Source organism: Canis lupus, chromosome 3 (genome assembly GCF_003254725.2).
Source record: "Canis lupus dingo isolate Sandy chromosome 3, ASM325472v2, whole genome shotgun sequence".
NCBI classification, from domain to species: Eukaryota; Metazoa; Chordata; class Mammalia; order Carnivora; family Canidae; genus Canis; species Canis lupus.
In genome coordinates, this window is record NC_064245.1 from 30,829,164 (window position 1) to 30,842,296 (window position 13,133).

The following is a 13,133-nucleotide window of genomic DNA, read 5'->3' on the forward strand; positions in this document are numbered from 1 at the left end:
TTCCCTAGTAATTAATGGTATTGAGCATCTTTTCATGTGCTTATTTGCTATCCATATCTCTGTGTTGAAGAGTGTTTAAATATTTTGCCCAATATTTTAGTTGGGTTACATATTTTCTTATTAAGTTTTGAGATTACAGGGGGATCCCTGGGTGGCTCAGCGGTTTGGCGCCTGCCTTTGGCCCAGGGTGCAATCCTGGAGTCCCAGGATCAAGTCCCACGTCAGGCTCCTGGCATGGAGCCTGCTTCTCCTTCCTCCTGTATCTCTGCCTCTCTCTCTCTCTCTGTCTATCATAAATAAATAAGTAAGTCTTTTAAAAAAAAGTTTTGAGATTACAGTATGTATTCTGTATTGAATGTCAGTATTCTATATTAATATATATAACGTATATATTGATAAAGGATACAAGTCCTTTATTAGATATATGCTCTGCAATGATTTTCTTGTAGCCTGTGGCTTGTCTCCTCATTATCTTTCTATAAAGTTTTTAAAATGGAAATTAAATGAATTTTAACTATATAACATGATTTGATATTCATAATGAACTGTAGTCAAGCTAATTAACATATCATTTCCTCATGTAGATAGCATTTTTGTTTGTCATGAGAGCACCTGAAACCTGTCTCAGCAAATTTCCAGTATTCAGCCCAGTATTATTAAATATAGTCACTGTGTCATACATCAGACCTGTAGACTTATTCATTCTACATAACTTTCATTCTTTTAACAATACTTTTAAGAGCAGAGATTTTAAATTTTGATGAAGTTCATTTTATCAATTTGTTTTGTGGCTTATACCTTTGCTATCATATCTACATGAGTTTTTAAAGTTGAAAGTATCATTTCACTTATAAGCATTCTATTGGAATGGTTTCTTATTAGTTAATAGTGTAAGTTATGCTCTCTTGCATAACTTGTAAGTTGTAGGATTTTTCATTTAATTCATTTAATATAAACATAAGAGCCATGTGATACGTGCATTGGTCTCAGACTTAATTTGGGGCATTTATTTAAAAGTTTTACATTACCTTATTCAATTCTATAGTTTATTGTTAGGTATTTTTTAAATTTCAGGCCTCTTAGAACGTGAAGTAGTTCTTGGTGTAATTTAGTCCCACTTTAACCTGCAGGGTATTATTGTTAAAGTATTTTTCCTCCTACCACTTTGTTCATTGGGTGCAGTACAGCAAATAGATTTCAGGAAACAGAATCCAGAAAAAAGAGATAAGAAAGTACATATGCTGCCACAAACTTCTTTGCTTATGGAGTATGTAATGGAAATGTTTACATGTTGGCCAACAAAAGGGAAATTATAATCCAAAAGCCTGCTCTGACTTGCTGGGTTTTAAACATTTTCTAGTTTTAAGTTTTGATGAACAGTTAATTCTTCATTAGAAAGATTTTCAGTGAATAACTTTTTTTTTTCTTCAGTATTTCCACATGTAACACCAAGAGGAATTAATGGTATAGACTTTAAAGGGGAGGCAATAACTTTTAAAGCAACTACTGCTGGAATCCTTGCTACACTTTCTCATTGTATTGAACTAATGGTAAAACGTGAGGACAGCTGGCAAAAGAGACTGGATAAGGTAAGTCTAGTTTTTCTTCCATTTTATTTAAATATAATAATTTAAAAAAATAATCCCCATTTTATCTCAGTTTTATATATTGATTGAACAGTTTAACTTCTTTGGGAAAAATCTATTGGGATTGATAGAAGTACAGGGAGCACTACTCTGAAACTTTGTAGGCATCTGAAACTCATTTTCCTAGTGAGGTTCACCAGTTACATATTCAGTTACTACACAACACAAATTTGTAGTAGGATTTTATTTTATTTTATATTTTATTTCATAGATTTTACTTATTTATTTATGAGAGACAGAGAGAAAGAGGCAGAGACATAGGCACAGGGAGCCTGATGTAGGACTTAGTCCCAGGACCCTGGGATCACAACCTGAGCCAAAGGCAGGTGCCCCAGTGGTAGGATTTTAATCTAAAAATGTTTGTAGTAGTAATAGTAATGCCTTGGAATAGAAATGATGAGCCACTTAACATTACCTAGTTTTATTGTGGAATATGTGAAGCTGCATTTAAATTATATGAACTGAAATGCCAATTTATAAAGTCAAACATATATACACACATACTCTCCAGGGTCATTGTGCTATTATTTAACATATGTTGTTCATTCAACATTTGCCTCATGTTCACCTACTTCCACCTTTGTTTAAACTTTAGCACTGATAGTAAGTAACATTACAATATGAATCTTTTAGTTCCTAGTGTCAATTATGGCTCAGTGAATTTGTTTAGTAGGAAAACTTCTTATTTAGAATTCAACATCAGCAAAATAATAAAGTGTTAGAACTGAAACATATCTCAGAAAATTTAGTTCTGGTCTAATGCCATCATTTTATATAGAAGGAACTGAGGTCTCAAGACTGGTCCAGTGATGCTATGTACCAGTTGGAAGAATTTTACTCTATTTTTTATATATATGTGTGTATATATATGTGTATAATATTTATATATATAGAATAGAATATTTTATTCTATTATATATAAATATATATATATGTATATATGTATATTTTAAGATTTTTATTTATTCATGAGAGGCAGAGACACAGGCAGAGGGAGAAGCAGGCTCCATGCAGGGAGCCTGATGTGGGAATCAATCCCGGGTCTCCAGGATCAGGCCCTGGGCTGAAGGCAGCGCTAAACTGCTAAGCCACCTGAGCTGCCCTCTATTTTATATTTCAACTCTGAATACTAGGCCAAACTTTAGTCAGAATGTTGCCATAAGTAAGTGAGTCTTATTGCTTGTAATATTTCAAGATCTTAACATTTTGAGCAGGAAACTAGGTAAAGGCACTGATGTAAGGGCAGGATATATTCTTTAAAACAAGCAGCAAGAATGTGTATTCAAAGTACAGACATTTCATTATTATTATTCTAGAGTCAAACTCTTGTATCTTCAGAGATTTCAGCTCTATACCAATGTGGATCAAATTGAATTTTTAGAAGTTTCCATGTAAACACACAAAAAACTGTGTTGAGAAAACAAGACAACCCTTTAACTCCTACTTGTCCAGACTAGCTTATTTCAAACTTTTTGGCAACTTTATCTTAACAGTTCAGTCTCTTGACTTTTTATCCTTCACTAAGGGATCATCATCTTCATTCATATATTCAACCACACTACCTAAAAAATATTCATTAGAAATGAAATGTGACTTTCCCATCCTTTAAGGGATCAAGTGTCTTACTTGCAGTGCTGAAAAAGAAAGTGGCTTTTGCTTACCTTCATTGTTGTCAGTCTTATTCATTCTTTTTCTCTATTGGAGAGCAATAAAGGATCTGGGAAAAAATAATTTTGTTGCTTTTCTAGGCACCATGTAAGCAAAGAAAAGCCACAAAAGACAATACTAATTGAAACTGGGAAATTACTGCATTTTATAGTCTTTACAGGTCTGATGTCAAATCTTATTCCTCTCTTCACTATAATTCTTCCTCCACGCTGAAATAGAATCCCAGTTATGTTTTACATGAAATTTAGGAGTGTGGGTATGTTTGATACTCCGTATGTGTGTGTGTGTGTGTGTATACCTATATGTATATGTGTGGTGTACACAAATGTATGTATGTATGTACGTATACACATTATAAGGAATAGGAAGTTCTTAGAAAGTGTTCACCAACAGATATGTCTTTTTTTTTTAAGATTTTATTTATTTATTCATGAGAGACAGAGAGAGAGAGAGAGGCAGAGACACAGGTAGAGGGAGAAGCAGGTTCCCTGCAGGGAGCCTGACGTGGGACTCGATTTTGGGTCTCCAGGATCACGCCCTGGGCCGAAGTCGGCGCTAAACCACTGAGCTACCCAGGCTGCCCGACAGGTATGTCTTTTAAGTAATTCATATAACTTGGAAGGAAAGTACGATGATAATTTAATATTATTTAACTGAAATTTGTTTCATTCAAAAAGTATTTGTATGTTTCTAATCTGCTAAGCTCTAAGCTAAAAATGGGGAAGCACCAATGAAAAGGAAATCATCCTTCAAGGAGCTTAATCTAATGAGAGCCATGAAATAGGTAATACGTATATAATAACAGCTGTTTGGGGGCACCTGTAAGTGGCTCAGTCAGTTAAGCATCTGCTTTCAGCTCAGGTCATGATCCCAGGGTCCTGGAATCAAGCCATGGATCAGGCTCCCTGCTTAGCAAGGAATCTGCTTCTCCCTCTCCCTCTGCTGCTCCCCTTGCTTGTGCACACTCTCTCCAATAAATAAATAAAATCTTAAAAAAAAGCTATTCGATAGCAGAATTGTTTAACTTTGATTTCTAATGTCAGTTCCATTATTTCAGCTGAATAATAGAAAATTAATATTTAGTTGTGATGATTTTTCTTGGTTACCTGTAATAATCCCTTCTATTATAGAAGTGTACTTAATTGTTAGTTGGTCATGTCTAAGAGGATCAGAAATTGTAAGATTAAACAATTTTAGTTACTAACAATGTTAAATCTATTCATTGAAGATGTTTGCTTACGTTAATAGGCTCTTGTGTGTAATTTCACATGCTTTTTCATTTTCCCTTAAATTCTTTGAATATAATTCTGTGCTGTATATTTTGGTTGTGTTCAGTTTTTAAAATTAGGTTATAGCATAAATATGATGTGCACCAATCCTAAGTGTACTGCTTGATGATTTTTGTGCGTATATGTACACCCCTTTAATCACTACTTAGATTAAGGTAAAGAATTTTTATAATGCCCCGGAAGGTTCCTACATGCCTCTTCCTGGTCCATACCATACCACCGTCTAGATGTGACCATATACATGCCTGTGTTTGTTTTCCCTCAGCATTGACTATGAGATTCATTCATGTTGTTACATTTACTGGTAGTTTATTCTTTTTTTATTGTTTTATTTCATTGTATGACTTCAATTTGTTTATCAGTTTTTCTTGTTGGTAGATACTTATGTTTTTATATTTTGGCTACTGCGAATAAAGCTGTGTATTCCTGTTCATAGCTTTTGGTGGATACGCACTTATTTCTCTTGGGCATGTATCTAGTAGTAGAATTGTTGGTTCATGGGGTATATGCTAGCTGTAGTGTAGCTACACTAGTGTAGCTAGTGTAGTGCCAATATCCATATTGGCAGTTTTCCCAAGTGATTATCCATTTATACTTCCACCAGAATTGATGAGAATTCATTTGCTCTTCACTCTTGGCAGCACTTGGTATTATCAAGTTTTTGCAGGTTTTCTTTGTTTTTTAATTTTAGCTATCCTGGTAGATCTGTAGACCCTCTTTCCCTTGAGTACGCAGAAATTAGCCATTGGGTCTAATGAAATAATTCACTGATTTGCATGAGCTTAATTCAGATAGGATATTTGGAAGTAGTTAGCTTTGTGTGAATTCATGTAGACTTTAATTTAACCTTTAAGTATTTGAGGTAAGGAAATAAAGGCATTTAGATTCCTTACAAGCTTGTTAGAGTTCAGTTATCAGATTTGACCAGTATAGTCCATTGTTGTAGAAATAAGTTTGAGACTGGTGCCAAGGCCAACCTTTTTCTTTTAAGTGTTGACCTTGGGTCTTTTACCCTCTTAAAGTTCTGTATTAAAGGAAAAGATTAAAGTAAAAATCTAAGCCCTTTTTCAGCCCTGAAATAATTTTAGCCAGCAGTGGGAAAGTACCAGAAATTTATCTTTCTTAGAATATATTTTAGCATTCATTGATTTCACCTATTGATTGAGTTGCTTTCTTTCTTTAAAGCAAAATAGAATTTTTTATAGGGGAAAACAAACATGAATACATTGTGTTTCTGTGGTCTTTTCTTTGTTTCTACCTATATGGTAGATTTTAGTGATGATTTAAATGATAACTTGTGTGTAATATGTAGCTCAGAGAAAAGTCTTTTCTTGGGCAGAATACTCATTCGTCACAGGAATGGGGAGGGGTTGTTATTGTTGTTTGGCCACTTCAAATGATAATTTTTCACTTTCTTTTTTTTTTAATAGGAAGTTGAGAAGAGAAGAAGAATAGAGGAAGCATACAAAAATGCCATGACAGAACTGAAGAAAAAATCCCACTTTGGAGGGCCAGATTATGAGGTATGAAGTTATATTTTTAGTTCAGAAGAAGGAAAATATAGGCCATATCTGTCACAAAAGTGATTAATTTTTAAATAATGCTTTTATCACCTTTAAGTATTCTAGATATGTAATATATTCTTCAGTGTTTATTTTGATTAAATATGTATTTCATGATAAATGTTAGGCTTACTCTGAAATAGATTTTTTTTTTATTGACTACAAAATTTAGTGTAGGTTTGTCAAAAACTCATTTATTAGGCCTGTCTGCATTATAGGACAAGTTTTTATCTATCCTATGAGGACAATAATTTTAATGTTATCTTCTTTTTTTAATAAAAGCAACTTATGGAGGAAAACCCTGAGTACTATACAGACAAAAAGATTTTAGCTGTATGTATTGGGAGGTCCTGTCCATAGCAGAACTTGAACTGTCCTCATTGCCTTGTCCTTATTGTTTGAAAATATCTAAAACTAACTTTTTTCTTCTTTTGTTTCTTTATTAGGCAATTAGTAAATTCTCCTCCGTATGCACACACAGACGTTAATATTTTATAAGCTGTTTTTCCATGGTATTTCTTTAGAGGGAAAAAGATATAAGAAATGTATTTGGTAATAGTCCCTAACATTGTTGGTATTTCTGAAATGCTTATTTTAAAAATGGAGTGTTAAAGAAGAATCATTGAGATAGAAGTAGAACGTTAAAATAATTATGGTTAGTTTATATTTAAGAAAATAGAAGAGGGGTGCCTGGGTGGCTCAGTCATTTAAGCGTCCAACTCTTGGTCTCCACTCAGGTCAGAATCTCATGGATCTCATGGATCTTGAGATCAAGCCCCAAGTTGGGCTCCATTCTCAGCAGAGTCAGCTTGAAGATTGTCTACCTCTGCCACTTGCCTACTCTCTTGCACACACACAGTCTGTCTCAAATAAATGGATAAATCTTAAAAAAAAAAAAAAAAAAGAAAGAAAAATTTCTCACCGTTTTTATCTTAGAAAGGAAAAAAAAATAGAGTTGCTATTGACTATGTTTTATGTTGGAATTGATTTCCACGTGTGGAAATTCATAATGATGAGACTTGAGCTGTAATACTTCAGAATTATTAAGCTGTCAATTATTCCTCCTAGAATGTGTAAAAATCATATAATTAGATACCCTCAGGGTTTTAAAAAGGAAGGTAACTAGAATACAAGCTATTACAATTTTAAATTTTATCCTGAAGCTAAGCAGATTGTTTTTGCTATTTTTGGTTTATTTCGTGGGTGGACTTTTTAAATTACCTATTTTTTTTCATATTATAAGTAAAACCAGATGTTCATATAGGAAGATTATAGAAAATACAAAAAAAAAAGCCTTTGTGTTTAACAATATATGGTACCAGTTTATCTCCTCCCAGCCATATATATACACATGTAATTGTATGCTTGTTTATGTTTACTTCTGTCCACAAGGGTTTTGGGCAGGGAAGAGGGATGGGAAAGAGCAGAATGGAAGAAGGAGGGGCATTGTACTAATAAGTACATTTGTTAGCTAGTTTCAGATATTAAATTGCGTATTTATTTATATGATTTAGGTAGACTTTCTTAAAAAAACTGTTTATTGATCATTTGTATTTCTTCTTTAATGACTCACCTATATTCCTTAACATTTTTATTTGGTTTGGGGATTTTTTTTTTCTCTAATTGATTTAGAAGATGTGAGGATTAACTTTTCATTCTTCAACAAATTTTTTCCCTTTTTAGTTTTTTAAACTTTTGATTGTGGGTTTTGCCATATAAAAGCTTTATACTTTCATGTAATTAATCACCTAGTCATTTGATGGACTTGTTTCTACATTTGGTTATCATGCTTAAAAAAATTTCCCTACTTTAAATAATTGTATTTCCTGGGTTTTTAATTTTTTAATGATATCTTCTAAATATAAATATATGGCTAGTACATCTGGGTTTTTAAGATTATGGTATAATGTAAGAATCTGTATTTTATTTTAGTGGCATTTGTTGAATAAATGATTGTTTTTCCATCCATCTGAAATTTACCTCTCTCTTTCTCTTTTAATGAAGAAAATGGTTAAGGGTACTTCTTTTTTTTTTTCTCATTGACATCCTGTGGTATCAAGTTTAAATATACAGTGGCTTTTTTTTTTTTTTAAGGTTTTATTTATTTATTCATGAGAGCCACAGAGAGAGAGGCAGAGCTAGAGGCAGAGCTACAGGCAGAGGGAGAAGCAGGCTCCATGTGGTGAGCCTGATGTGGGACTCGATCCCGGGACCCCAGGAACCTAAGATCACACCCTGAGCCGAAGGCAGGCACTCAACCACTGAGCCACCCAGACATCCCTAAATATATAGTTCTTAAATGAAGTAGGGCTTTAGGGCCTCTGTTTTTTATATTTTTTTCCCCTTCCTTTTGATGTTTTGAGCTATCTATATTTTCTTGTGTGAGTACTACATTTGCATGGGTTTTAGACACTGATTCAGTTCTTATCAAACATTTATGATGTTCTAATTATTGAACAAAACTTAAATGTTTCATTTGTAGCTTCAGAAATTACTTTTTAATATTAAATTCATTCCTTAAGTTTTACTATAAATGTAAGACATTGTACAAGGCATGAGGATCTCACTTGAGGGCCCTTACCTGAGTATATAATGGGAAGACAGACTAATTACCAAACAGTTACAGAGCACTGTTAGCACTGAGAGGTTTTTGAGTCAGGGATAGATAGCCTCACAGAGAAAACAACATTTTAGCTGAAACCTTAAGAATGAGTAGACTGAGTAGCTATTAGCCAGGTGAATAGCAGAGTGTTGACTTGTAGGGGCTGAAAAGGAAAACATTTGGAAGCCAGAAGCACAAAAATAAATAAATAAATAAACAAACAAACAAACAAATAAATAATAAATCCCCCCCCCCACAAAAATCAATCAATCAATCAATCAACCCCCTACTGAAAGACTTTATCTGTGGAGGGTGGAGCTGACTGAGAGGAGGGGGGTGGTAGGCTGGCTAGCTAGGCGTGTAAGGATCCCTTCATATCCTCAAGCAATGGGTTTTAAGCACGTGAAGTTTTCAGGTTTACAGTTTAGAAAAATCATTCTTGCTCCCTGCAGTGAGGACAATGGATTGAAGTTGACAGTGGTGAACTAGGGGCTTCCAAGACTTTTTCAGTCTTGTAGGTGAGAATTAAAGATAGCCTAAATTAAAAAAGAACAGTAGGAATAGACACTGATAAACTTAGATATTTAGAAAGTAGGATTATAGGGTATGGTGATTGAATGAGGGGAGTGGGAGGAATCCAGGAAGGCCTAGCCTTCTGCTGTTGTTAAGATTGGTGTAGAAGTAGAAGAAACAGGCTTTAGACATGTTGAATATGAACTGCAGCATTCACCTGAGGAGGTCTTAAGTATTACGGGATGCAAAGGGTCTAATAAAGAGGTAGATAGGCTGTGAATTTGGGAATCATCGCATGATGACTGAGGCCTTAGAAACAAGTAAGTGCTGTAGGGAGAGCAAGTGTGGAACCCTGAGGTACCCCCATATTTAAGGGGATTTAAAGAAGAGGCTTGGATAGAGAAGAATTGGGAAATTAGGAATCCAAGGTGGGAGAGAACTCTTTAGAGAGTCATTCACATAAGAAATACTGCACATGGGGAAGTCAGATGAAGACTGGTGTGTCCCATAGATCTAGCAATGATTTAGCAATCTTTTCCTAGGGAGGCATGATGAGACAAAAAGGGTTTTGTTTTGTTTTGTTTTGTTTTGTTTTTTGTTGTTGTTGTTGTTGTTGCTTTTTAATTTAAGGGAAATTTTTTTCTGTTTTCTTAACTAATTCTTTCTCCCATGTGTTTGAATAGGAAGGGCCAAACAGTCTGATTAATGAAGAAGAGTTCTTTGATGCTGTTGAAGCTGCTCTTGACAGACAAGATAAAATAGAAGAACAGGTAATATCTTATTTAAAACTCTAACAGTAGGCATTCCTTGATGTATGTTGTTTTATATAAATAGAATTTGGAAACTGTGACCATAATAGAAATGAACCTAGAAAATGAACTGTGTCTACATTGAGTCACAAATGTAGAAGAATCTTTACACTCAGTTCCTTCACTGACGAATTTCTAAGCAATAGGAGACCACTGATTGCTTAAAGGAATCTTACATGATTAACAGGAGACTAAATGAAAATAGTCTTCCTAATAACCCCGTAAAGTATCCAACTTTATTGTCTTTGTATAAAAACAAGCATATGTTTAATATGAGTGAAGCAGTCTCTGAATTTCTCCGTATCACAAGTACTGACCATATGAATTCACAAGGAAGAGGACCAAGAATTTAATTAACTCCTTTATTGCTTTCCCTACCTTACCCTTTTTTTTTAAGTTAGTTAGTTAGTTATCACACACACACACACACACAGGCAGAGAGAGAAGCAGGCTCCATGCAGGGATCCCTACACGGGACTCAATTCCGGGACAGTGGGATCATGAAGGCAGATGCTCAGCCACTGAGCCACCCAGGCACCCCCCCTACCTTACCCTTGATATCTTCCTCACTTTTAACTTCCCTCAGTATTTTATCATTACCAAATTCACAACAGTTATACCCAGCTCTTTCTGTGGAGATTGAAGGAAAACATTTCTTAAATCCTTCAACTGTAGTCTCAGGATTAATATTCTATTCTTTGCCTCCTTTTAATTCTGCAACAATGCAGTTACCATATATTACCACTAGATGGTACTTGCAGGTGAATTTTAATTACTCTTCTCAGGGCTTTAAGCAACTTGCAAATAAATTCCTGGGTGTATCAATAACACTACAAATGAACTTGCATAGAAAAGTTGGTTTTTTCGTTCCTTGTCATTGCTAAGGTAGTCCTGTCCATTATGCATATTTACTGCTCTGTTTCTATTTCACCTGCAATAGTGACTTTTGTTTTTCATGTTTATTTTTCATTATTTTTTTCTGAATGAGTGATAAAAAGTTTTTGTTACATTAATTCATAAAGCTTGTTACTTATTTTTTTATGCCACAAAAATATGCTATTCAATGTCTAATAAGAATGGAAACTTTCAGTTCTTAAATGAGCTCCAGTTTTGGATGCCTAAAGTATCATCTGAGGGAGTATCTTTGTGTTTGGCTTTTAAAATGTTTTGTTTTGTTTTTCTTCACTGTGGTGTTTTTTGTTTAGTTTTTGTTTTAATCTATTATTTATTGTGCTATTTGAGGGGAGAGTAGTGTACTGTTTTGGGAAGAGTAGGTCAAGACAACTTCAATCTTAGTCTTGTCAGTGACTAACTATGTAGCTATAAACTTATTGCTTCAATTCTCTGGGTCTTGGTTTTCTAATATGTAAAACAAGGAGTTACACAAGATGATTCAAATGGTCTCTTCTGGCTCTAAAATGCTACTCTACGGAATATCAATACAGTGGTTGAGTCAGATTTCTGGAATTTAAGAGGATTGATGAAAACTTTTGTAAACTTAAGAAAAAAGGAGTATTTGTGGGACTGCTTAATTTCAGTCTCTTCTTGATGCTGTGGTAGATACTCTACAAAGCAGGTCATTAAACAGACCCTGATTTTCCTTGCCTAATGGGCATGTTGATATCACAGAGATAATTATAATGTGGTAATGCTCTGGAGTAGTAAGTTTCAGTAACCCATGAAATTAGTTCCTAAGATTCAGATCATTTCCCTTGTTGTATGCAGTAGATTTTGCACAGGCCTCCTGTCAGCACAGCCATTACTTAGGAACTCTTCAGTGAGACATTTTTGAGTTTACATTGTTCTACATTATTTACCAACACAAAGAAAGATATTTTTAGTAAAGTGGTGAGTGAGAAAGGAGATCTTAGTAGTTCTGTTCAGATACCATTGAACAGAAATTACCACTTGTCTTCTGCATAGTTAGTAGATGAGCACACACACAACACAGCACAACTTCTGGTATGTTATATTTAGTAGATACTGAATAATTCAAGTGAGAAGGAACAGGAGGAGGAAGGTTAAAAGGTTAAAGGGCAGCTTGACACGAGTGACACAGCCGGTTGAAGACCGAATTCCTTCATGGAAAGGAGATAAAGATATCCATGCTATATGTTCTTTGTAACATAACTGAAGCAGACAATGACAATGGTTCAAATGGTATGGCTCTGTACAACCCTGATGAAGTGGAGTGATTGGAATAATCTGACCAGAGTTTGGATAAAAAATTATTTCAAGAGCAGGGTTAATAAAGATTCTTGGTAAAAGTACTAAAGCATTAATTGTTGGTAGGTTATATTACCCATCCTTAAGCTGCAAAGTACACTTTTAAAATCTTCCCACCTAACATTATATATTTTCTTAGTCACAGAGTGAAAAGGTCAGATTGCACTGGCCTACATCCATGCCATCTGGAGATGCCTTTTCTTCTGTGGGGACTCATAGATTTGTCCAAAAGGTAAGCTAATGTCAGAATTTACTGAAAATCCATATTATTCTTCACGGTTGATGGAACTATATTGTTGTATAAGTTTTCCCTTTTCTTGAATTTGGGAATGAGTTTTTTTTATATATTATATGCTTTCTTTCATATACATCTTCCAAAAGAGTTAGAAATCTTATGAATATAATGTTCTTTCTTTTTTGTTTAACGGGAAAGGGGGCTGGGGATAGGGAATGGCTAGTCCAAAATAGTTAACTAGAAGTGTAGCCAGTTATATTAAATCACTTTTTTCTCTGGAGTTAAGTGATATTATTTTGAATTATTGGAAGCACTGCATTCTTTTTAGAAAGAATTTGGAGCATAAACCATAATAGGTGCATGAAATCAGCACTTGCTGTTGAGCTTGTTTCATATAGTGCTTTGTTCTCTCTTTATCTTGTGTTTGGAAGTTGGTACTGAATGCTCTGTTGTGCCTTTGTTCTGATTACTTGGTTTTTTCTTTGTCTGTCTCTGGTAGCCCTATAGTCGCTCTTCCTCCATGTCTTCCATTGATCTAGTCAGTGCCTCTGACGATGTTCACAGATTCAGCTCCCAGGTACCG

At 34.5% G+C, this 13,133-nt stretch overlaps 1 protein-coding gene across 4 annotated transcripts in view; it reads left to right on the forward strand.

Moving 5' to 3' along the window:
* CERT1 (ceramide transporter 1) overlaps positions 1–13,133 on the forward strand; it is a 104,786-nt gene that overhangs the window by 67,856 nt on the left and 23,797 nt on the right. Inside the window, exons 7-11 of one of the 4 annotated variants that reach the window (XM_025437437.3) lie at positions 1,432–1,589; positions 6,034–6,126; positions 9,964–10,050; positions 12,455–12,547; positions 13,050–13,127. In XM_025437437.3, the coding sequence (XP_025293222.1) occupies positions 1,432–1,589; positions 6,034–6,126; positions 9,964–10,050; positions 12,455–12,547; positions 13,050–13,127 (509 nt within the window). The remainder of the gene's footprint in view (positions 1–1,431; positions 1,590–6,033; positions 6,127–9,963; positions 10,051–12,454; positions 12,548–13,049; positions 13,128–13,133) is intronic. The other 3 variants (XM_049108370.1, XM_049108371.1, XM_049108372.1) reach the window with 3 other exon arrangements.